The sequence below is a fragment of the Brassica napus genome, chromosome C1 (assembly GCF_020379485.1).
Source record: "Brassica napus cultivar Da-Ae chromosome C1, Da-Ae, whole genome shotgun sequence".
In the NCBI taxonomy this organism is placed as follows: domain Eukaryota; kingdom Viridiplantae; phylum Streptophyta; class Magnoliopsida; order Brassicales; family Brassicaceae; genus Brassica; species Brassica napus.
In genome coordinates, this window is record NC_063444.1 from 32,925,683 (window position 1) to 32,952,343 (window position 26,661).

General features: G+C 38.9%; 3 protein-coding genes and 1 pseudogene across 3 annotated transcripts; 2 read left to right on the forward strand and 2 right to left on the reverse strand.

The window, feature by feature from the left end:
- Positions 1-251: 251 nt before the first annotated feature.
- LOC106430374 lies at positions 252-1,745 on the reverse strand (annotated as a pseudogene).
- Positions 1,746-1,924: 179 nt separating this feature from the next.
- Positions 1,925-4,840, reverse strand: LOC106430398 (serine/threonine-protein kinase SRK2A). The gene is made up of 9 exons (XM_013871189.3): positions 4,493-4,840; positions 4,232-4,306; positions 3,996-4,097; positions 3,702-3,755; positions 3,526-3,618; positions 3,299-3,391; positions 2,718-2,822; positions 2,538-2,636; positions 1,925-2,469 (listed from the first exon to the last, which is right to left on the reverse strand). Exons 1-9 carry the CDS (start codon positions 4,610-4,612, stop codon positions 2,152-2,154), a joined length of 1,059 nt encoding a protein of 352 aa, XP_013726643.1. The 5' UTR covers positions 4,613-4,840; the 3' UTR covers positions 1,925-2,151.
- A 1,511-nt stretch (positions 4,841-6,351) lies between these two features.
- LOC106430376 lies at positions 6,352-9,873 on the forward strand. The gene is made up of 2 exons (XM_022711169.2): positions 6,352-7,666; positions 7,768-9,873. Exons 1-2 carry the CDS (start codon positions 7,457-7,459, stop codon positions 8,176-8,178), a joined length of 621 nt encoding a protein of 206 aa, XP_022566890.1. The 5' UTR covers positions 6,352-7,456; the 3' UTR covers positions 8,179-9,873.
- A 1,575-nt stretch (positions 9,874-11,448) lies between these two features.
- Positions 11,449-13,190, forward strand: LOC106430378. Its single transcript, XM_048743862.1, has 5 exons — positions 11,449-11,589; positions 11,668-11,802; positions 12,029-12,622; positions 12,786-12,837; positions 12,934-13,190. The coding sequence occupies exons 1-5, from the start codon at positions 11,449-11,451 to the stop codon at positions 13,188-13,190; spliced, it is 1,179 nt and encodes a 392-aa protein (XP_048599819.1).
- The last annotated feature ends 13,471 nt before the right edge of the window (positions 13,191-26,661 follow it).

The following is a 26,661-nucleotide window of genomic DNA, read 5'->3' on the forward strand; positions in this document are numbered from 1 at the left end:
ATTAAAATAATGTGTTATTGGTTTAATGATTCATAAATTCTATATCAAATCAAGTGTTATTCAATCGTATGGATTTACTAATATATTTGATTTAATAATGGATTTGAATGGATTTGTTTGGATTTTTTAGTTAAAAATACAAAGACTCAAATCCGAGAGAAACCTCCGGATTTGCATATTTTACTTGGATTTATAAATACTATATAGATTTCTAAATCAATCAAAATATATAAACCAATAAAATCTGAAATAAAGAAATTGGAGTTTAGTTTTGTAAAACCAATTCGCCCATATCCAACTAATGGAATGATGGAAATTATGAAATAAAATAAATAGAATGAATAATTGCAGACCAAATCATGTGTGGAAACAAGATTTGCATAGGATCAAGACTTTGCATAAATCATGGCAAAGCGAATGGGCTACAAATCATTTTTATATCGAACACCATATCAGAAACAAGATTTGGTCTTTCAAATGATAACTCATTACATTTTAGAATAACACTGAAGATAGGAAAAAACTTGTCATGCAAGTAAACTGAGAATACAAACAGGTCAGATATCATGTTCTAGCAAACCGGTTCCCTTGAATCTCTCTTCCATTAATCCGTCGATTCGAGCTACCATTTCCGGAGTCAAGTAGTTGCTCCAATCTCCAACCTTTCCCTTTCTGAAATATGGCTTTTTGGATAAAAATTAGAAGGAATGTCTTCTCTTCCTTCGGTACCCTCTCTATCTTTCTCTCCTTTGTTGGCTTCAAGATTTTTCAACGTCTCAAAGCTGCAAAGATTCACTACCTCCTCAACAACCCCTTTCTTCTCTTCTTCAGCTGTGAATCCATAACCCATAAACTCAGCCAATCTCTTCACGTAAGGCAAAGTATCAGCTCTGATTGTCTCATACTTGAGGAACAAAATCTGATCAGGATTCTCTTGGTAAGCGTTCCAATACGACATGACATGATCTAGATAAGGACCGTAGAAAGAAAAACCTCGACAGAACATGTCGAAAGACTCTTCTAGGGTATTGAGAGGGCCACTGTCTGACCTTTCCTTTTGGAAAAAAATCCACATGGACACAAATGTGTCCTTTGGGTCTCTCCAGATGTAAACCATCTTACAACCCGACTTCGAAATTGATTCGGGTAACAATCCATACGGGATATATGAGTCGAGAAAAGAGTGTTCCCATTGTCATTGGCAACATCATCAACTTGAGGGACTAAAGAGAGTTCGCCCTCAATGAACGGAACAAGATCATGAGGGTTGCTTTTTAGGAGAGGGTTTGAGGAATGGCTATAGAGAAAGCTAGAGATTTGAGCCAAGTGGTGCCTGACTTTGGGTAGCTACAAACGAAAAAGTCAATGGGTCGTGCCTGAAAGAAGTCTTGTGCATGAAGCCAACCTTCAAGGAGAGGCTGTACTATCCAGTGACCACCATACTGGATCAGCCTAGTTTGTTGTTTCTTCTGTTGCAACCTATTTCATAAACTCTATGGACGATTACGTGATAGACATCTATTATCTTAAGACTGACGTGGTAGGGGAGCTTATGACGTGGCTAAGGAAAACGGGTGAAGCAAAGCTTCTGATTGTCGCAGAGGGTATGCGGTTACAGAGTTCTAAAGCAGCTCACGAGGAGATACGAAGTATAAGAACCGAGCCAGATGAAGAAAGGAGATTATGCTTTGATGTTGTATGAAGATTGACGCCATGAGATCGGTGACGAAGGTGAAGCTCGCCATGAGAGCTTAGCCGGAGTCAGCTCAAAGCTATTCGTCTATCATCTTGTAATCTCTGTTCTAGCTTGTACTTGGTGTTGGAGTGATCAATAAGAAGAGTCTGAGAGTTAGAGATATCTAAACTCTATCATTACGCCACCCAAATCTCCAGATTAACGTATCCCCTGTCTGTAGAAACAGAGGAACAAAGAGACTATATTTTATATAAGGTCACAATGCCCAAACATAACTCATCACCAACCTGTCTCTTCTACTGCAGATTTTACAGGACTTCCAAAAGCAAAAACCACAAGAGAAACCTTCAAATTTAAGAACCAAACAAAAAAACACTAAAGATAAATTTGACAGACCAACGAAAACTCTTTTTCTTTTCCTTTTACAAAAACAAAACAACCAATCTTTTTTTTCTTTAACTGATTCGGATTTCTCCACTAGCATGCACTTGCTTCACCGTCTTATCATACTCATCTTCTTCGTCTTCTTCTACTACTTCCTCAGATACTTCCTCTGCGTCTTCTTCTCCTCCCCAACCAAATGCTCCTATAGATCGAGAAACAGGAGGAGGTGTTTTTGCCTCTTCCACAATCTTCATGATCTCTTCAACGCTCTGTAGAGAAAACGTCGGATTCTCTTTCCTATAGTAAGCAGCTTGAGCTATCTCAGTAAGCTCCCGTGGCAGGTTCTTTAGGAACCATGGATGTTTCTTGATTTCAGCTATTGTAATCCTCTGCAAAAGAACAACAAGTTATAATCTCACAAAGGATGGATTAAGCATTTTCGAGAGAGATATGATACCTTGAGTGGATTAGCAACAAATATATGGGAGAGGATATGTTTGCAATCTTGTGAGATATGGACATAGTCAGGGATCTTGTACTGAACAGCCAATATTCTCTGTAACAATGTAGTGCAACAACTAGTGGGTCACATTGTTTCTTAAAGGAAAGGCTCTAAAAAAAAAAAAGATAAACTTACTTGCATTGTTTTTCTAAAGTTTTTGGGATCCTCTGGGTCTTCAAATGGGTATGCTCCAACAAGCATGACATAAAGAGTCACGCCACATGACCATACATCAGCCATCTGAGTGAGAAGAAAAATATAAGAAAAAACCGTTAATGATTTCTGTGAAGATGATTAAAAAAACCACATCTAAACAAAATTTCATAGATCCTTTGCATAGGTCAAGGTAAATATTTGGGATCCATTTTTTTATGCATGGTTCAAAGTAACTATCAATAAAAAACAAGAGTCAGAAAGTGCAAGCAAGGGGTGATGGCAGATGGATTAGATGATAAGCATGGGAAAACATATGGTCCTGGATAATTATAAAAACAAATCTCTCTCGATCCCTTATTAAATGATCGCCCAAATCTACGAAGTCCAGAGCAGATTTATGACAAGATGGGGTTTATATCTACCATAACATGCACGGGTCACAATGTATCAGAATATAATGGATGAGCAAAACTGAAAGACGTACACAACTACAAAGGAAGATGTTCAGACTGTTTTGTCTCTATTAAGGGGCTAAGCACACTTGAATACATAAGATTTACCTTGCCATCATATTCTCTACGAGAAAGAACCTCGGGTGCAATGTATGCTGGAGTTCCAACAGTTGATTTGGGCCTAGAATGCAGAAGTGAGGACTACAAAAGAAGAAAACCACATCACATGAAAATGACAAGACCCTAGCAAATGGAAGGTAAATAACAAAAATGAGCTTGTTATGACACAAGAACCACTAGCGCACTCAAGTGATGCCGGAGATAATAAGAGATACCTTGGAATAACCAAAATCACAGATCTTCAGACGTGGTGCAGGACTTCCATCCAAGAGAGTATTTTCGAGCTTCAGATCTCTGTGGCATATTTGCTGTGGCAATAAGGAAGACTAATGTGACTACAGGACTGATAAAGAAAAACTTCTGAAAGTTGAAAAGAAAAAAACTTCATTACCATAGCATGGCAGTAGCTGACTCCTGATATAAGCTGCTGGAAAAAGTATCTTGCCTGAGAAAAAAGAAAAGATGGGCACAAACAGCTTGAATGTCATAATCAAAGAAGCTACAACAAATGATCTTTAAAATATATAGATCACATTTGTTTCCCATGCTCAACCTACATAGTACAGACAGAACTTTTCCTTTTTTTCCCATTTCTTCCTGGTCAATCTATTTTAAGACAATACAGAACTCTCAAATTGATCTCTTACTTTTAATTTTTAATCAATATCTAAAATGGCAAGCTCACCTCATCTTCACTGAATCTTCCAGCGCTGCATATACGCTCAAATAGCTCGCCTCCAGCAGCATATTCCATGACAATAGCTATGTGCGTTGGAGTCAAAACCACCTGTAAAAGCCCAAAAGGTTTAACCCACCACATAGTGCACTTGCGAGAGATGTGAAGATGCACACTTCAGCTGAGACTTTTCAATTTTCAACATAGCTTTAAACAGGCCATCAAAGTGTAGGAAATGCACATACCTCCTTAAACCGGATAATATTGGGATGGCGAAGTGATCTGTGGTTAATAATCTCTCTAGCCACGTTCTCATCGATCTACATACCCCCCCCAAAAAAAAAAAAAAAAAACAGAAAAAGATTCAATATTTGAACTTGGAAGACAAAACAAATATAACAATTCTGAACTAAGCAGATACAAAAGTTAGAATATTCAAAATTGGTATTTTGCCCATCTCTGAAATCACAGCTCAAGAGCTCAGGAAAAAAACAAAAAGGAGAAACCTTAGGGCCACGCTCGATGTACTTCATGGCAACAAGTTCCTTGGAGTCTTTGACCCTCATCAGCCTCGCCACTCCAAAGTTCCCAGAACCTATGTCTTTAACAAGCTCGTACTTCTCCATGTTCAATTTGAGTTCATTCAAAAGCCGTACCTGAAACAATATACGAAACCCGATTCGGAGATTTTCGCAGAAAAGTGGGTGAGTGAGAGATAAATGGATTTGAAAAGCTAAGCGGCGAATGGTCAAGTTGGTTAATGAATCCCTTTTCTGTTCCGCGAAGAATTTTCAAAAGAAGATATGATTAATGATTACACTGATTGATAATCATCGTCTCTCCTCGCGGTGGCCTTTTCTTATTTTATTTGATTTTTTAACTTAAAATATAATCTATAATAATTCAAAATGTAGGACCCACAAAATTTCTTTTCTGTCAGTTCAATGTTTCCTTTACTGTGAGACGTGTCGCTTTTTGGGAAAATGATTCCTTTTTTTTTTCTCGAAACACCGGGCAAAAAGAGGAAAAAGTGCCAAATACGATTAGAATAAATAACAATTAATTATAATTAAAAAAAAATACTCAAGCTTTTTAAAACGCTTAAAACAATACTCTACCAAAGTTAATCTATTAACAAGATAAAATGATGTCGTTTTTTAAAAAATAAGTTCTTTCTGCGACTTGAACCCACGTCTCGCATACTAACCACGAGACTAAAATAACTTTTTGAAATATTATTACAAATTGAAAATTATATAAACTACCATGCCTCTTCGTCTTATCCAATTAAAACTTTGTTGACGATGGTTTCTTATTTATATAAATACATTAACACCTTTTATTTATCATATTTTTAATAAACTTGTACCTTACTAAGATGAAGAAGTATACTAGTTTATATAATTTTCTATTTGTAATAATATTTTTAAAAGTTACTTTATTCTAGTAGTTAGCGTGTCCTTTTAAACGGGTATCGAAAAATATGTTTGAATCCCGGAATGAACATATTTTCTTTTAAAAAATTAAATCAAAACGACGTCGTTTTATCTTGTTAACGGTTAACTAACTTCTGTTAGAGATCAATGTTGATTTACGCACGTTTTAAGAAATTTGGGTAGTTCTTTTGATTTATAGTTGAGTTAAAGTCGTATTTGGCACTGACTATTTGTTCGGGTTGTATTTGGCACAATTGAAATCGTTGGGGTTGAAATTGACAATTTTTCCGGAGAAAGAATACTAGTTATGTGGGTTATGTCATATTATTACGTCGATACTTTCTTTTTTTCTTTATCCTTTTTTTAGAGACAGATTCTTGTATTTTCTTCCGCTGTAATCATATGTAAACAACTTGTGAAAAACGTTATACGGACACCTCTCTGTTCCCTCTCTAGAATCTTACATAGAGAGGAAGGGAAGAGATGATAAATCGTTTTTTTTGGTGTAACAACTTCGATCTCGCGATCGATTACATACTTTCGCTAGGCGATTTTCATTTTTCGTTTAGACGATTTTGTGGTGTTATCAAATCTAAATCAGATCCGTTCTTCATGTTCTTATCCTCTTCTGATTTGGTTTGATAAAATAAAAGTTATAATCTTGCTTCTTTCTTCTTCACATCTCATATTCCGTTTGGTATTGGGGTTTATTTTCTTTTTAGCCGGTTACTCTTGATTTTTGTCTGGCTAGGAATCAATCTCTGCTGCTTGTATTAATGGCAGAGTATCCTAAAAGGGCAAATAATTAAGTTTTTGATTAAAGCTCTTTGCTTTGGTACAAATTTAGATGAGTCGAAGCTTTCCATTATGAATAGGCCATGTTCATTTGCGGGTCGCTTGCGTCAGCGACCAGTCCTAGCGACTAAACGTTGTTCGTTTGGTGGTCGCCGGTTCTGCGACTGATCGCTGCAACCAGACGCCAGCGTTCGGCATTCAAAAATTTCGATCGCTGAAAATTTCAGCGTTGCAATCGAAAACCAGCGATCAAAAAAATAAAATAGTGTAAAAAGACAAAAACACCCTTGATTTATTTTCAAAATCACAAAACAATACCCTTAACCCTAAATCTCTTTACGTCTTTCTTCGTTACGCCTGTTCATCATCTCTCCTCCTCTACCATCAAAGCTCAAAGGCCAGTTAACTCTCTCTCTCTCTCTCTCTCTCTCTCTCTCTCGCTCTCTCTCTCTGATTCTGATTGGAAGTAAATCCTTTTCTTTTCAACTTTCAGGCAGTTCTCTCTCTGATCCTGATTCGAACTCAGGTACAATCGATCTCGACCTTTCACTTGAGAGATTTAGGAGGGTTTATAGCTAGTACTGAAATCAGTGAGATGGGCATGTTTCAAAACGTTGCCTTATTGCTGTACCTGTAAGAAAATTGCATTGTTCTGGGTTTTGGGATTATAATATGTTTTGATAATCTAAGATAGTTGATTTGCAGAGATGAGTTTCGATTTCAATGATTAGAAGTCTTTGATCATGTCTTAATTCATTACTTCATTCACATATCAGATTAATATTGCTTTGGTTGAAACAAATAGATTAATGGCATTACTGTCTGATTCTAAAGAACGTGGTTGGCATGTGGGTTTGTTCTTTCACGTAGCTTAAGAGTTATGTTTCAGTTTTGTTTTCTTAATGACACAGTGTTAATACATGTCTATGATTGGCTTAGAATGTGTTTGTATATTGTTAGCTCTTCACCTTTGATTCACTTACGTTTGTATTATCTTTTCAGGTTTCGACATAAATCACAACAAGATAACAACTAGACAAGAAGAATGGCTAATAATTATTGTAAGTGTCTTATGCAGTTCTAGTTTCTTAGATGTTTTGTGATTGTTTTTTTCTGCTAGTTTAGCTTGTTTGTGTATTGATGAGACTTGTTATTTAGAACTGGACCGATGTAGAAGTTCAGTATTTTTTTACTCTTTATGCCGATGAGAAAAGAAAAGGGAACAGACCAAGGAGTGGCATGAATGTAGTTGGAAGGGAGTTCATCATAAAGAAGTTTGAAGAGAAATTTAGTAAGAGATGGATATGGGACAGGTTCAAGAACAAGGTTGATATCAGTAGGAAAGCATACGTCAAGTTTAAGAAACTCACTCATAACAGAACCGGGCTTGTCTATGATGCTATGGGAAGGTTGGAGATGTCTGATGCTTGGTGGGATCAACACATTGCGGTAAGTAACTTTCTCTTAGTTGCTTTAATAATGTCAGTATATTAGCATGAAAGAATACAATCCGTCTTCAAGTATACTAACTTTTTTTTTCTCTTAAACAGGAATGGCAAGGTGCAAGAAAGTACAAGACCAAAGTGCCTCCAAACATGGATGTTTTTGAAGCAGAGTTTGGTGCTGTTACTGTGACAGGAGCAGAAGGATGGTGTGCTCATCAAGGAGAAGCTAGTTTAGATTCTAGAGTAGATGCAGAAAAGGATGAGGAATCTGATTCAGTTGACACTGATATGCCAGCACCAAGAGAAGAAACAAGTAGAGCTGGATGTTCAAAGTCAAAGAGAAAGCGTAAAGAAATTGATCATGAGCCTTATGCTGTTCGAAATGCAATTCTGGCAGAAAAAAATAAGATAGCTGAAAAGATGCTAGAGGTAATGGCAGAGGATCGTGTGGTGTTGCAACAGGATCGCAAATTCCGTGTAGATAAAGTGGTCACCATTTCACATTGCTGCTGTTAACCATCTCAAAGCTGATGAAGGAAACAGACTATCTTTTATGTCTTTTCCTAGTGATGATGATAAGATTAGCTACCTTGAACATATGATTGGAGTTAAGATTTATGAATGATTGTAGTGTCTGTTTAAGTATGACTGTGTAGTAAGCTTGTTTTAAACTCATGGCTTTTGTTTCATTTCTTTTGTTATTTATATTTGAATTTATATTTCGTTTATTAATATGGTTTTATTTACAAGATATGTATAAATTAAAAATAAAAACTAAGTAACTAAAAACGAATTAAAAAAAAAAAATATAACTGTAATCATATTTTTGTCAAAAACTAAATAAATAATTTAAATGTAAAGATCTGGTCGCAAGCGACACTGAAACGAACGACGTAGCGACAATTGCGATCAACCGCACGACATGGAAACGAACAATCCAGCGACAACCGCTGCTATCAACCGCGCGACATGGAAACGAACAACTATCAGCGACATCAAGTCGCAGTCGCTGGTCGCTGACTCTAGTCGCTGACGCTGGCGACCACCAAACGAACATGGCCATACTGTTTCGGCAAAGATCTGTTACTATAACTTCTAAAGCTTTATCTGCAATACACTTCCGGCGAATAGAGAAATGGGTTCTAATACAACCGGCGACCGAAGAAAGAAGTAATCTCAATTGGAGTCGGATATAGGAGAATCGAAGCCTTTTCAGAGAGGTGGACGATGAACGGAAGAAGCGGTTGCTAAGACCGGCGGTGAAACCTCGTTAACGGCCGAGATTGCCTGATTCAAGCAAAGGACACGTAAGAGACATGTGGTCCAAAAGGCTCCGAATGCTGACACGTGGTTGAATGAGTCATTCACCACCGTTTCTTTTTTTCTTTTCTTTTGGACTTAATTTAAAATTCTCTCTTCGGGCTTATGTAAACCGACCCAGTTGTATGTTACCCAATGGGCTTTCAATGAAAACATGTTGACAAAAAAAAACGTTATACGGACAGCAATAGAAAAAGGCATATACAGATTAATCTTTATCCGGGCTGTCTGCTTAAAGCGAATAGAAGTTTTTTTTGGACATAAAAAAATTCGATCAATTGTGCACTTACCTAACGATTGAAGTTAGATTAAGGATTTGATTGGTAACACCGGATTGAACGGTGTGAAATAAGCGGATTGGATATTTCGGTGTGGTTTAACTGCGATATAAAAGAAAAACATACCGTGGAACAACCGCGATTCGTCTAAAATAATCATTTCAAGAAAAAAAATATGAATGGTGACATGTATCATGAACACTATAACTGCAGGATGTATATAATATATTTATATTTTACACACTAAAAATCAGTAATACTAGTGTAATTTAAAATTTTTTTTTTTTTTTTATTTTTAAATATTTTATGGGGAATTTGCAAAATATGACTCACAACTTGATTTTAAATACAAACCTATACCTAAACTTGAATCAAATGCAAAACTAACCTAAAAGCCTTGTGAAATTACAGCCAGCCCCTTGTGACCAAACAAAAAAACAGAAGCCATTTTCACGAATATAGCCTCAGTAAGTTGTCTGAGTCGTCTGAGATGGTAGACGTCTTCTAGATGACTTCCAAGTAAGTCTTCTGGTGTAGCTGATCTTAAAAATAATTTATAAAATTTTTAAAAAATATTTTGACAAGCGAAAAATTAAAATCATGTAATTATAAACAGTTTTAAGTGATATAAATTAAAATATAACAAAATTGAATTGTTTTCAACATAGATGAGTGTAGGTAGTGAATCATGGTATTCTTTGGTCTAGGGTTTGGCAACATATGTTGTAGTATTGTATGTATTCTTAGGGTTAGATTTTGGAAAGCTTAAATGTTTTTTTTTGAAAAATTAATTTTTTACCTGTAAGTGTTTATTTTTGTGTATAGTAAACACTTTTGAAGTTTAATTTGATTTTATGAAGTGTTTAGTTAGTTACTTAAGTTTAGGGGTTATGTTTAGGGTCTAGACGACTTCTATGGAAGTCGTCTGGTGAATAATTTTAGATGGACGACTTACAGGGAAGTCGTCCATACCGGACCGAACCCTTTTTTTTACCAATGTACTTTTAAACCTAACCGGATCATTTACCGGACATATAAATACCATTTTTTTACTTTTTCACAACTTTCCAAAACCCTAGCACCGTTTCTCTCCAGATGCGATTACGAAGGCGATTACGCTCTGATTTCTCACCGCCGGTAATCTCTCGTATTCCGTCGTTCTCACCGCCAGTAATCTCTCCTCTTACGACAAATCTTGTTTCTCCTTCATGGCGTAGAGTATTTAGTAGTTTAAACTGACTATCCGCTTCCTTTGTTCAGATCTGAAATCGCGTCTCATTGAACTCCGCCGCCGGTAAGTTATTTCTCTTGTCTTAAGGCGTTTAGCCGCCGTAAAACCCTAAAAATTGTAGTTTTGATTCTTCTTTTCCCGTCGATTTTTGCAGATCTGTAACCGCTGGTGTCGTTGGAGACCATATCTTCTCCGACTGTAAGTCATCCATCTTTTAAAGAAACAGTTTTTTTTGTATTTATTCAGAAAGACTACTCAGACGACTTCCTGGAAGTCTTCCATAGTGTAAGACTTCGTAGAAGACTTCCTGGAAGTCTTCTAGAGTGTAAGACTTTGTAGAAGACTTCTTGGAAGTCTTCCAGACGACTAAAGTCTTTGTTGGAAGTCTTCCAGAGTGTAAGACTTTGTAGAAGACTTCTTGGAAGTCGTCTCAGTAGTCTTCTCACTAAAAATTACATGCAAGTCTTCCAGTATTTGTATTTAGAATAGTGCACTTGTTATGTGATTGAGATGCTTGTTTTTGATTGTTTTGCAGGACGGAAAATGGATTTACCAGCACTCCCGCAGAGGATGTATACATTAGGGGAAGAGCCCCCTGCACTGAAGAGCATTTCTTATCACACTGATGACTTGAAGCTATTTACTGCACTAAGGCGAGCTCTAAACGCTGACGAATATGAGGAGCTGAAGGAGTTGAAGTTGGTAGTGTTCATCAAGTTCAAGGAGCTGAATTTTGGTTGGGCTTCAAGGCTGGTTCATTATATGCTCAGTTTCCAGCTTAACATCAAGAAGAAGTATGAGCTATGGAGTCTTGTTGGTCCACAACCGGTGAGGTTTTCACTGTTGGAGTTTGAACACCTCACTGGTCTGAACTGCAATTACATCAAGGACCTGGAAACTACTGAACATATAAAAGCAGCATTTGGGAGATGCTAGGAGTGGTCTCGGGAAGATCGCATGCGGCTCGGATACCTTGCCATCTTCATTGGATTCATTGAAGGGAGAAAGTACTCAACCGCTACACGAGCTAGTCTTGCAAGGCTAGTGATGGATATAGAAAGATTTGAGAATTATCCTTGGGGGAGAGTGGCGTTTAAGGTGCTGATGTAGTCTTTAAAGGGTGTAAATTTGGAATCAAATTCATACACTGTTGATGGGTTTGATCAAGTTCTCCAGGTGTGGGCGTACTTTGCTCTGCCAGAATTTGGTGCTAATTTTGGGCATCCCCTACCAAACAGACCGTCTCCGATGTTGCTGGCTTACAATGGTGGTAAAGGACGCAGATTTTTTAAAGAGGCCATTAGCAGACAAGTATTTAAACTTCACAAAAAACTTTAAAGTAAGTCGTTTGGTAAGTCTTCCAGAGAAGACCTCGCAGAAGACTTAAAGTTATGTCGTCTGGGCGACTTAACTTTAAGTCTTCTGTGAAGTCTTCTGTGGAAGACTTACCAGACGACTTATTTTAAAGTCTTCTATGAAGTCTTTTCTGGATGATTTCAGTCTTTGTTATCTGAGTTGATATCTTTTATTTTTGCAGACTAGAGTGATCAACTTCGTCCACAAGGACTATGCTGAGATGTTTCCACGATGGGATTTTGATGTAGAGGACCCGTCCGCGGAGAACATAATTATAGTCATGTTTAATGCGAAAGCTAATTGGAAGTGGACCATGGATTGCTGGGAAGTCACCGGTACTAACCCGAGAGTGAAGAAGGAAGTGAGTGCAGCGGAGACAGAGAGTGGTGTGAAGGAAGAAAGTGCAACATCTCGGAAGAAAGCTCATAAAGAGGTTCGTAGAAAGGCTTCTGTTGAGGCTACTAAAATGCCTTCTGCTGAGGTGCGTGCAGAGGCTTCTACGTCTGTTGGTGGGATGACCAAGGATCAGATTGAAAAAAGCTTTAGGGACATAGCTGATGTCATGAGGGATGGGTTTGGGATGTGCCTGAAGGAGATCAAGTTGCTGGGGGATAGGATGGAAGCTATGGAGAAGAAGGTGGGAATCACCAAAAAAGGGACTGCATCTAATGAACATCAAATCACAACTTCAAATCTGGAAAAGCGTGGGCACGAACCCGGAGTTAGTACCAAAACCTCTCCCAAAATCACAGAGAAGAGATTGACCAGGGAAAGTGTTAGGAATAAGGAATGATGTGCTTTGTTTGGATGAATCATTGTATGTCGGAACATTGTTTCTAGTGTGCTTGGATCATTGCTTATGTATGAATTTTGTTTGATGTGTGAATTGGAGATTTGGTTAATATTTTATAAACACATTTTGTACATCGAAATTGCAGAGTGAAAGTGTGAATGAGGCGAAAGCAGGACAGAATGACCCCCAAGAACCGAGTTCCTCGAAGGACCTGAGTCTTGTGATAGCAAATGAGCCCGAGGAGAAACCTCCAGAATAGAGTGGTGAACCTAGCGTTCTTGTATTGGACAAAGGAGTACCCACTGATTCAGATTTACAGAAGGAGGAAACTAGAAGGCAGAGAAAGAAGGATGCTGCTATGGTACATGTCCGTGGAAAGAGTGAGCGAGCAAGGAAACTTGCTGCCTCACAGCAAACTCCTTTTAAGGGAAACAACACTGCCAAAGTGATCATTCCAAACAAAAGGGTTGGCCAAGGCTATGATCCTTTTGCACCCTTTGACAAGAAGATGTCGAAGCTGCTCACTGACTGGGTGAAACTTGATCCGTAAGTGAGAATGTCCCATAATAGCTTCCTTTAGTATACAAAAAATTCTGCTTATCTACATTTTGTGTTTGCAGTTATTTTAAAACACCTATGGCCAAATAACCACGTAGATGTCCAAGTCGGTTTTATTTCACCCTCCGAACCCCCTTAGAATGGCTGAACGACGGAGTAAGTCTCCTGCTATGTCTTCTAGTTTACCCCTTACCAGTATTTATGTCTTCTCTAGAAGACTTAACAGATGACTTACCAATTAGTCTTCTGTTATGTCTTCTCTAGAAGACTCATCAGAAGACTTACGATTAAGTCGTCTGGTAAGTCTTCTCTAGAAGATTTAACAGACGATTTACCAATTAGTATTCTGTTATGTCTTCTCTAGAAGACTTAACAGAATACTTATTAGACGACTTAAGCGTAAGTCGTCTGATAAGTATCTCTTACTTGTATTGTTTTATATGCAGCATATGGATGCTTTTATCAATGTACTGAGGCAACGGTACCAAGATAAACCACATCATTTCATGAGCGAGAGACTGTGATTTCTTGATCATGTATTTTCTCGGCAGTGGTCCCACAAGTACCCGGAATTTAAGAGCGACGAAGGCGACATCAACGACTTAGGAAGAAGACTCCCTGGTGGGGCGTGGAATTATCATGCAGGCATTGTACCACCATTTTGCCAATCTATGAAGATTTGGGGGTTGGATGTGGATGATATTTATGCGCCAGTGAACTTCAGGACCGAGCATTGGATTGCTATTTAGATATCGATCCCTAAGAGGCACATAGTCGTCTAGGATAGCATTTTAACACATATTAAAGCTGCAGACCTCGATGTGCTCATGGAGCCTTTTGTCAACATGGTCCCTTATCTGCTTGTTGAGTGTGCTGGCTCTGACGAAGAACATGTCAAACACACACTGGAGCCATACACATATGAGAGAGTTACCGTTGGAGTACCTCAGTGCCGAGCTGGTGATTGTGGCGTGTTCGTTCTGAAGTACATCGAATGTCATGCTCTAAGGATGTCATTTCCTCCAGAGTTTTGTAACAAGAGCGCGAAGGCTATAAGGGAGAAGATGGCGTTGGATATATTTAAGGAGACTCCTGAAGGCCATGCAAAAGAGAACGAAGACAATGATGAGAACCTGGGAACTTATGACGAGCAAGGTTACTGATGTTTTATTTGTACTTGAACTTGTGGGATGAAATGTGCTTTTGTATGACAGATTAGGAAGGTGATCTTTTTGTAACAGGAAGTAGTTTTTTGTAACCTATCCTCGTACCAAACTATCTTTTCGTAGGAAATTAGTTTGGTAGTGTTGTAACCTTTTGGATAATCTAATCTAATGGTGGAGTTGTTGTCTTTTTAAGTTGCAATTAAGTTCATAACACAGATAAATTCATAACACGTAAACCCATAACAGAAGCAGATAAATTGCAATACAGAGAAGTTCATAACACAAAGTCATAACAGATACGCAGATAGATAGTCTTCTGGATGACTAGTCAGAAGGTCGTCCTGGAGTTAAGTCTTCTGGACGACTAATCAGAAGGTCGTCCAAGATTTGAGTCTTCTGGACGACTAACTAGAAGGTTGTCCAGGAGTTAGGTCTTCTGGATGACTAACGAGAAGGTCGTCCACGTCAGTTCTTACAACGTGGACGCATATGGCTAGTTTCTTTGCAGACCGAGCACCTATAAACCCTGTGTTGCTTCCGGGGCATGCGTCCTCTCATCCTAGGTAGCTTCAACCAAGATTGCCATCTTGATTTCTTCTGTCTCCCCGGACTACGCTTTACTTCCGGAGGAAAGCATGTGTGTGCCTCAACTTGTTGTCCTGCACAAGGATAGATATTCTCTGAGTATCCTGCAAACAAAGTATCTTTTGAGTAGACCGGGCATACAAGTGTGGAGATATGCAAACCAGCATATGATCCAGCTGCTATAGCATTAGAGCAAGGTATTTTCTCGACACCATAGACACCACAATCACACTTTCGATGTTCCAAATCAACAAAACAGTCCTTTTTGGCACCTTGCACCAAGAATCGCCATCCATCAATTTGTTGGACAGACATTGTATCTGTTATCTCCGATCGAACAACAAGCAAGTATTCAACCCACCGACTATGTTGAGTTGTGAAACTCAAAGCATCATCTTTCCTTTTCCAAAACCACCTTGATAGCTTATCCCTTATGAACTCCAACAGGAAATGAACCGGAAATCCTCTAGCTCGCTTCAGTGCGGAATTAATAGATTCAGCGATGCTGCTAGTTTTATGTTGTGCCGGTCTCCCTGACAAAGAATCCTTGACCATAGGGTCACGTCGGCATTCTCCAAGTAGGTTGCAAGTTCCGGGTTTGCACTCCTTATCTCATCCATGTACCGGTCAAAATTGTAAAGTGTATGAGCATAAGCATCACCTTTGACCAAGTACAAGAGATGCTTCCCTTTATACTTTTGGACAATATTCTGTTGAAGGTGATAATAACATATTCCTCGGGTAGCCACGGAAACACCTTATCACAGACATTCTTAATGCCCGTGTGCCGGTCAGAGACTATCACCAGAGGATACTCATCAGATACACAACTCGCCAATTTTGTGAAAAACCACTCCCAAGATTCATCATTTTCACCATCAACGATCGCAAAAGCCAATGAAAATATCTGAAAATTACCATCTCCTGCAGCTGCAACTAACATAACACCTTCATACTTCCCACTTAGGTGAGTTCCATCCACCACAATGACCCTTCTCTGATACTGAAAACCTCGGATTGAAGCTCCAAAGGAGAGAAATATATACTTAAATTTATTCAGAGAATCAAGTTCTAGACCAATGATAGAACCCAGATTTACTAAGGAGATTTGCTCCAAATATGAAGGCAGTCGCTCATACCCATCTTCCGCTGATCCTCTCACCAATTCTTGCGCATATAACAATGCTCTGTATGAAGTGGTGTAATCAAGTGTCATGCCAAACATGTTCTTCATTGCATCTTTGATATGCTGCGGATTCAACCCATCAATGATTCCAACACGATCTATGAAAAGCCTACCAACATACTTCAGAGTATAGTGTTTCCGTTGGGCAATTCTGTCTCCCACAGAACATGTATGAGTTTCCACATACTTGTTTACCCATAAAGTGTTTGTCTCATGTTTCACACTCGCTCTGATCTTCCATCCACAACCATTAACCCGACTTGTTGCCACAAGGAGAGTTTTCGTTGACTTGTATATTCTGAAGGAGAACTTACGCCTCACCGCTGTCAACCGCAACTCTGAAACCAATGCATCCTTACTAGCAAAACTCTGGTTGATATAGATTCTGCTACCATACGATCTTCCTCCTTCACTACCATATGTCCCTTTGAAATCTTCAAAACACATATCATCATCTTCTTCCTCATCCTCATCCTCATCTTTAACCTTCCCATACTCACTGTAATCCTCAGCATCATCAACCGCTTCAGCAACAACATGGATATCATCATCCTCGCCCCCATCATCCTCCTCCCCATCATGATTGTCATCTTCAGCCATATCATCATCATCATCTTCATCCCCTTCATCACCTTTATTCCCTTCATCAGCTTCATCCCATTCATCATCCTCTTCCCCTTCCTCTGAAACAGCTCTCATCTTGCTAAGGCTTGATACACAATGATGTACTTCATGCGTTTTAGCTATCTCGAGCAAGTTCCAAACTTGTCTATCACTTGTAACATGAATAGAAGGGGTGTCTGGAGCCATCCGTTGCATCATTGCCTCTGGTAATGAGTAGGCTAACTGCACAGACTCTGTGTTCATGTCCAGGTTATAATCTTCTTGAGCCATTGCAACAAGTTCAGCATGCGTCGAACCTTCACTCAAAAAGAACAGTCTCGCTCCTTTGAACTTATCAACCACAAAATTCCAACAGCCATCTTTCAACAACCATTCTCTATGCACTGCATGTTACTGACGATCCATCTGAAAAAACAAAACAAAACACATTAGCAAACATAGAACATGTATGAGTTAAAAGCACATTAGTTATAAACTTTAATTAACATGAATGTTGGTAACCTAATAAATATCACCAATTAAGTTATAAATTTCATTCAGTAGCCCAAATATTCATTAATAAACATGAATTAACAAGAAAATGTTAAAAAGTCTTTATAGTTTTAGAGAAAATGCAAGTTTATTAAACATTGACGCAGTCGACATCCACGGGGGTCGTCTAGTACACTTCCAGAGAGGTCGTCCATTTAAGTCATTTTTGCAATTAAAATTTTACAAAGGACGACTTCCAGAGAAGTCGTCTCTACAGCAGACTTCTTTGGAAGTCTTCCTTTGTAAATATTGACATACTTTTGTTTAAAAAAAATCTCGAGAAACCCAGAGAGGAAGTCGTCTGGGATAAACAAGTTAGTTTTGCAATTGACCGGATTGTGTCAGAAATTTGACTTTCTTGTCGTCTAGTAGAAAATCAAAAATTCAACATTTTATTATAACGAGACGACTTCCATGTAAGTCGTCTCAGGTTAGTTTTGCAATTGGAAAATTAAACAATTTTTTTTTGTAGACTACTTACACGGTAGTCGTCCGCCAGACGACTTACATGTAAGTTGTCCAAGATAAGCAAGGTTTGACCAGAATCTCGGAATAAAATCTTGGACGACTTCCATGTAAGTCATCTAGCGGATGACTTCCGTTTAAGTCGTCTAGAGTAAATTAAATATTTAAGTTTTATTTTCCAATTGCAAAACTAACCTGAGACGACTTACATGGAAGTCGTCTCGTTATAATAAAATATTGAATTTTTGGTTTTCTACTAGACGACTTCCAAGTAAGTCGTCCAGGGAAAGTCAAATTTCTGACATAATCCGGTCAATTGCAAAACTAACCTGTTTATCCTAGACGACTTCCACGGAAGTCGTTTCTGGGTTTTCCGAGATTTTTTTTATCCAAACAAAAATGGATGACTTCAATATAAGTCGTCTCTAGAAAAAGATTTAAAAGTCAATTGCAAAATTAACCTCTCCTTTGACCAGACGACTTCCAGGTAAGTCGTCTACGCGAAGAAGACTTACCCAGAAGTCTTCTTCGCGAACAGATCTGAATAAAAACTCGATTTCATACCTTAAATTAGTGAGATAACTTCCTTAGCACACATAAGTCTTCTCCAAGCACACAGAAGCTCAAACGAAAGTGACCCACCAAGAATCGTAACCTTCAATGCCTCTATGAACCATAAAAATTTTAGAATCAAAATCTTGTGTTTTTTGGGATGAATATGGTGAGAAAGTAAAGAGATGTTGTTTTTAGTTCATAAGAATTGAGAAAAGAGGAAGTGTAAATCGATTTTAGGTGCATTAAGAGCTTCAAATTGGTTGTTCATGGTGGTTGGTGTATTGATGGCAATGACAATCTTGTAAATACTTGAAGATGATGAGGTTGAGAGTGTAAAAAACTCATTTTCGAAAAAAGAAAAAAAAATTAATGGCATTTTCGTGAATAATTTAAACTTGTGGGGTGAATAGGGAAAATAAAAATTCCAACAAAAATCATAGGTTAGTTTTGTGGTTGATTTGAGTTTTGGGTCAATTTTGCAAAAAGCCCATAATTTATATATCTAAAATATGAAATTTAATATGTCAATAACAAGATTTTGTAGTTAATATCTTATTATATATAAAACTATAATTGCGATAGCTGTCTTTATAAATAATAATTTAAGTGTGTTATCTAAAAATAAAAATTCTAAAATTCATATCAAAATTTTAGTATTTAATGAAATTTTATAAATAATATAAAAGTAGATAATTTTATTAAAATCACAAAAATAAATAAAGATTTAGGTAATCTTAAGAGGCTTTTAAAAAAAATAATATGAATAGTAATGTATATAGCAAACAATATGTAGAATTCGTTTGAATGGTGTCACGTATAGTAAATAATGTATAATATATAAAATATAATTATATATTATAATTTAAAAATAAGTGTTATTAATATTAATTTTAAAGATATTCTATTTATTAAAAAAATATATATATATATCCTAAAACTCCTGTAAATCATATTCACATGTTCCCACATTCAATATCTCGTGTTTTTGTTAATGTGAAAACAGTCAAAATTGCACAGGATATTGTTTGAGAAAAATTAAATAAGTTATAATATTTCATAAAATTTAAAAGTCAAATTTATACCTTTCTTCAATTTCAGACTGTCTTTTGTAAGTTTTGATATTAAAAATAAATTCTGATGGATCCATATCAAAAAGAATTTCGGAAGAATCCATTGTGGTATTGGTACATCAATGAAAGAATGAGTTCATATTTATAAAACAATGGAACCTATGGATTGAGTGGTTGAAGAATAAGATTTTTACATTGAAAAAAAGTCACGGACACTTGACAACATTATTAAATCATGTTGAGTGGTTGGAAGATAAAATTCTGTCATTTAAAACTGAAATTGACGGATAACATTGATGAAAAAGTCACATGCACATGATAGCATTATTAAATCATGTTGAGTGGTTGCAAGATAATATTCTCTCATTAAAAAGCCAAAATCACGGATAACATTGACGGAAAAGTCACGGATCACAATGAAGAATAAGTCACGTGCACTTGATAACATTATTAAATTATTTTGAGTGGTTTTTGATAAAATTTTATATTATTAAAGCATGACGTGACAATATATTATTAAAACATCAACTGACAACAACATTATTAAAGAAAAAAAGTGACAAACAAATATTATGAAAGCATTAAGTGACATGATACAAACAAGCATGGAGTGGTATGATGCAGACAACCACTTGTGACTACAATTAATTTCCAAATAATTTTTGATTCAACTGTTCGAACACATCTTTGCTCTGGTCATTGAGATGTTCCTTTTCACTTAGCTTCAGCCACATCTTCATCTTTTTAGTCCAATTTGTTTCTTTCATCAATTAGTATGCCTCCTCTTGCAACATAGCTAATTTTTCGAAGCGTTCGAACTCTTGAACCTTGATTTGTCTGAATTAATTAAAATCTTCGTTGACCACTTCCAAAGCTGTGACTTTACCTTTCTTTTTAGTTTTTTTTCTTTGATGCATCTCTCCCCATTGGATCCTACAGAGTTGGAGTCACTAGCCTCACTCTCGTGGGCTCTCTTAGAACCACTGCTTCCAGAGCCACTATTACATGATATCTTACTACCATAATGTGGTTGATCACAGACAGTGATCCATTCTTTCATTAAATTGAAATTTCTGGTACCACCACCTGAACAGTTTTCTTACGCTTTCCCAATACATCTTGCGCCGACCACCCACTTTCTTGCATACAGTTAGCGTTATCATAGGCGCCAATCCATTTTCTAATTTTTGGTTCATGTAGTTATAATGATTCATGTACGAAACTCCCCCATTCGGATGATTAAATGAGAAATGTTCATTACATTGGTCCCATATTTGATCCACCCATTCAGTAGCACCAAATTTTGCTCAGTGGTCAATTTGACACTTTTTTGGATAGCTGGAGTTGAATTGTCTGCACCATGAATGACTTCATTAAAACTACTTATACCATAAAGAGTCACTAGTGTAGAAAATTCAGGATATCCAGTTGCTTCAACATCTGGAGCAATTTCATTACCCGTCATAGTTGAAGAATAAGCGGGTGGTTGAGATGAATATGACATTGCCGAACCGTAATATGGATGATAGTTTGGAATAGCTGACGGCATGAAAAAACTTGGTGGAAAACCACAATGTAGTATGTTTTGGGGTTGGTTGGAAGATTGATTTTGAAATGGATAGTTGTTGGGATTTGGATGGTTAAAAGGGTAGTTAGAAGAATTTTGAGTATTATTAGAAGGCTTTTTGTTGGGATCTATTTTCTCAATGAAGACTTGAAAATATAAAAACGAGAGTTTATGAGAGGTTAAAGATGATTTAGTTTTCTGTGTCCAAATCTAATGAAACAAGTCTATATTTATAGAGTATAAAAAAGATAAATTTTATATAATTTTAATTTTAAAATATATAATTTAATATACAATAATTGAATCAAATAATGTAATAAAAAAACTCAGCACAATATATTCATAATATAAAGTAGAATATTATTTTATAATTTTCTGCACTATTTAGTTTACTATCACCATTCAAACATTTTCCCGCAATATCTATTATTTTTGTCACCATTCACATGTTGTTTTGAACCACTTCTTTTAGAAAAATAGCAATTGTTCAGCAATATACGTTTTAAACACAAACCGCACTTAAACAGTACCGCATTAACCAATCTACTTGTCATGCACCACCAGATCTGTTGTTACCATTCAGAGCTATGTGACATATGTTAAACCGCTGATCTAAAATATATAACAGACCATAATGGAAGTCTTATAAAAATGAAGTGTAGGATAAATACGAAGTATTCGAAGATAATTAGAAAAATTGGGAAAAAAGGAATATCTCCATTTTTAAGTTATGACGGATTAAGGGCAGAAGAGGAAAAAGCGTAAACCGACCTAGGAGCGAGTATATAAGGAGTCCTAGGTGAGAGGCACAGGGAAAAATTTTTAGACTCAGAACTCTCGGCATGCTCTGTTTCCATGACTGGCACCCGATTACCAGACGAACGTGAACAAGCAGTTCGATCTCTTGGTTCACTCTTGAACTACGTTCGGCTTGATCCTCGAAAGGGGTACGTAGGCAGTCTTTCATAAGGTTCAGTCCGAAATCAATCAAAAACCTTTTCTGTATTTTCTTCGTCTTTTTTTATCGAACTGCGAATCAACTAGGTTTGAGCTTTTAGGCCGCTAGAACTAGATTTCCGCATATATTTGGTCACTTGCCTTTGGCTCTCGCAGAGATCCGGGACCTCTGGGAAATTAGGATTTTCCTAGTTTCCTAATTTAAACGTAAATCGACAGTGCGAATTTCGGTTCCCACAGTTTGGCGCTAGAAGGAGGGGGGTACGGATCAATCTTACTCTCAGCCACAAAACTCTTGATCAAAACAATGTCTGGAAATATGAAATACAAAATCGCAGTTCGCAACAACGCTGGTAAGACAACCCCAGCCGCCACTGCGCCTAGCCGCGACTTTTCGCCACAGGAAGTGCAATGAAACGAGCTCGCGATTTCTCTTTTTAAACATAAAGGGAAACGATAAATCTTATCAAACCCCGTAAGTTTGGCTCATTTCCGAGCTAAAGATGTTTCAATGCGTATGGTTTTTACCAAAACACGTTTTCTGAAAATTTTTCGGAAGGTAAAACTTGTTCTCCCAAAAACCGCAGAAAACCCCTAGGTTAATCGCGGAAAAAGGAAGCGCAGAAAATCGATTACACAGCTCGGTCGCTACGTAGCGATCGAGCCCTAGCCAAGCTCGGTCGCTACGTAACGACCGAGCACGCACAAGGCTCGGTCGCTACGTAGCGACCGAGCACGCAAACAGCTCGGTCGCTACGTAGCGACCAAGAAAGCACACAGCTCGGTCGCTACGTAGCGACCGAGCACACACACAGCTCGGTCGCTACGTAGCGACCGAGCACGCACACAGCTCGGTCGCTACGTAGCGACCGAGCACGCACACAGCTCGGTCGCTACGTAGCGACGAAGAACACACACAGCTCGGTCGCTACGTTGCGACCGAGCACGAACACAGCTCGGTCGCTACTTAGCGACCGAGCACGCACACAGCTCGGTCGCTACTTAGCGACCGAGCACGCACACAGCTCGGTCGCTACGTAGCGACCAAGAACGCACACAGATCGGTCGCTACGTAGCGACCGAGCACGCACACAGCTCGGTCGCTACGTAGCGACCGAGCACGCACACAGCTCGGTCGCTACGTAGCGAACGAGCACGCACACAGCTCGGTCACACGGCTAGGTCGCTACGTAGCGACCGAGCTCAAGCCAACTCTCCACTCGCTACGTAGCGACCTGAATGGCCTCAGAAAGGTCCTCCTTTGCGTTCTCGTTTGAATCCTCATCGAAACGCTTTTCGTTTCGTCTCAATCGGAGTTTCCGTTGAGATTTTACGACGAAAACAAGTAGGACTCTTCTTAGCTTGCTTCCACTCGCTACGTAGCGACCTGTCAGACCTTCACTCGCTACATAGCAACCTGTCAGGCCTCAGAAAGGTCCTAATTTGCGTTCTCGTTTGAATCCTCATCGAAACACTTTTCGTTTCATCTCAATCAGAGTTTCCGTTTAGATTTTACGACGAAAACAAGTAGTACTCTTCTTGGCTTGCTTCCACTCGCTATGTAGCGACCTGTTAGACCTTCACTCGCTACATAGCGACCTTTAAGGCCTCAGAAAGGTCCTCCTTTAGGTTCTCTTTTGAATCCTCATCGAAACGCTTCTCGTTTCGTCTCAATCGGAGTTTCCGTTGAGATTTTACAACGAAAACAAGTAGGACTCTTCTTGGCTTGCTTCCACTCGCTACGTAGCGACCTGTCAGACCTTCGCTCGCTACATAGCGACCTGTCAGGCCTCAGAAAGGTCCTCCTTTAGGTTCTCTTTTGAATCCTCATTGAAACGCTCTTCGTTTCGTCTCAATCGGAGTTTCCGTTGAGATTTTACGACAAAAACAAGTAAGACTCGTCTAAACTCCTTCGCTTGCTCCTACTCTCCCTTACCTCCATCTTAGTGTTCTCCTTCAAATCTCGATCGAAATGTCTCTTGTTTTGTCTTAATTTGAGTTACCATTGAAACTTTACGATAAAAAAACCCCGCAAAGACTTGTTTTCTCGCTTGGATTCAGATTAATCGTATAAAACGGCAACTGTTAACTTAACACCTTAGCCGCCTCAACTATACGATTACGTTGAACCTTTTTATAAAAATTGACGTCGTATCTAAGAAGAAGATAACAGCCAAGTTCAGAAGATAAATGTCAAGTTTAAAGGATAAAGACCAATATCGAAAATTGCGAACATACACGAGAAGAGGAAGAGGAAATAAGCAAGCAAAACTGAGAAGAGACAAAACTGCGTCTTCGAGAGAACTAATGTATTTCCGACTTGAAATTTTTGAAATCAGACTTGGAATTTTCGTAGGAAATTACTAAGAAATAAAAACGCCTTTGAGACTGCCATAGAATTTTAGGGAACGTAAAACCTAGGTGGATAGTCTAGCGAACTAAGTCTTAGGCGATTTTTCTTGTCTCGATATATCGTTCCATAACTGTTCAGCCAGATCTTTGCAAACCGATCTAAACTCTCCGAAAATCGAGAAACGGTCGCCACGCATATCAAGGTTGCTTCCTAAAGAGAGAAAAAACTAGAGACATGAACGTCGTCTTAAAACCGATTCGTTTCTAGCAATTTTCTCGGAACCGACATATTCCAAGTCGTCAAAGTGGAAACAAACCAAATCACAGTCCAAGCTCGTCTTTAAATCGTCCAGGATTATTGATCATTTCAAACCTTAGAAGAAGAAACGTACACAACCCTTCAAAGTATTGGTTCAACTGTTTTCTTTCGTAAAAAAAAAAAAGGGAGTAGGCACGTATACTATACTCGTATACTCCCAAGCTCTCGCCGAAGCTCGGTCGCTACGTAACGACCGATCTCTCCCCAAAGCTCAGTCACTACGTAGCGACCGAACACGTACATGGCTCGGTCGCTACGTAGCGACCGAGCACGCACACGACTCGGTCGCTACGTAGCGACTGTGCTTTCTTAAAAAATCGATACGACACGAATCCATGCATTCTCGTCTACTCTTTAATGCTATCTCCCGAAGGCCGTAGCCAACCCATTTCATGTTTCTCGTCATTTGAAGTCATCAATCGAACTTTACGATAAAAACCGCAGAAAGTTTGTTTTTATCGAAAGAAGCCGTAATAAACGTTTCGAGTCAAATAACGGCCCAAAGAGACCTAAGACGTGACTCGAAACCCACTTACCATTTCTTAACCAAAAGCCCATAAACCGTAGGACGGTTTATGCTTGGTTCGCAAGGAAAGATAAATGTCAAGTTTCGGAGGATAAATACGAAGTATTCGAAGATAATTAGAAAAATTGGGAAAAAAGGAATATCTCCATTTTTAAGTTATGACGGCTTAAGGCCAGAAGAGGAAAAAGCGTAAACTGACCTAGGAGCGAGTATATAAGGAGTCCTAGGCGAGAGGCACAGGGAAAAATTTTTAGACTCAGAACTCTCGGCATGCTCTGTTTCCATGACTGGCACCCGATTACCAGACAAACGTGAATAAGCAGTTCGATCTCTTGGTTCACTCTTGAACTACGTTCAGCTTGATCCTCGAAAGGGGTACGTAGGCAGCCTTTCATAAAGTTCAGTCCGAAATCAATCAAAAACCTTTTCTGTATTTTCTTCGTCTTTTGTTATCGAACTGCGAATCAACTAGGTTTGAGCTTTTAGGCCGCTAGAACTAGATTTCCGCATATATTTGGTCACTAGCCTTTGGCTCTCACAGAGATCCGGGACCTCTGGGAAATTAGGGTTTTCCTAGTTTTCTAATTTAAACGTAAATCGACAGTGCGAATTTCGGTTCCCACAGTTTGGCGCTAGAAGGAGGGGGGTAAGGATCAATCTTACTCTCAGCCACAAAACGCTTGATCAAAACAATGTTTGGAAATACGAAATACAAAATCGCAGTTCGCAACAACGCTGGTAAGACAACCCCAGCCGCCACTGCGCCTAGCCGCGACTTTTCGCCACAGGAAGTGCAATGAAACGAGCTCGCGATTTCTCTTTTTAAACATAAAGGGAAACGATAAATCTTATCAAACCCCATAAGTTTGGCTCATTTCCGAGCTAAAGATGTTTCAATGCGTAAGGGTTTTACCAAAACACGTTTTCCGAAAACTTTTCGGAAGGTAAAACTTGTTCTCCCAAAAACCGCAGAAAACCCCTAGGTTAATCGCGGAAAAAGGAAGCGCAGAAAATCGATTACACAGCTCGGTCGCTACGTAGCGATCGAGCCCTAGACAAGCTCGGTCGTTACGTAGCGACCGAGCACGCACAAGGCTCGGTCGCTACGTAGCGACCGAGCACACACACAGCTCGGTCGCTACGTAGCGACCAAGAACGCACACAGCTCGGTCGCTACGTAGCGACCGAGCACACACACAGCTCGGTCGCAACGTAGCGACCGAGCGCGCACAAGGCTTGGTCGCTACGTAGCGACCGAGCACGCACACAGCTCGGTCGCTACGTAGCGACCAAGAACACACACAGCTCGGTCGCTACGTAGCGACCGAGCACGCACACAGCTCGGTCGCTACGTAGCGACCGAGCACGCACACATCTCGGTCGCTACGTAGCAACAGAGCACGCACACAGCTCGGTCGCTACGTAGCGACCAAGAACGCACACAGCTCGGTCGCTACGTAGCGACCGAGCACGCACACAGTTCGGTCGCTACGTAGCGACCGAGCACGCACACAGCTCGGTCGCTTCGTAGCGACCGAGCACGCACACAGCTCGGTCGCT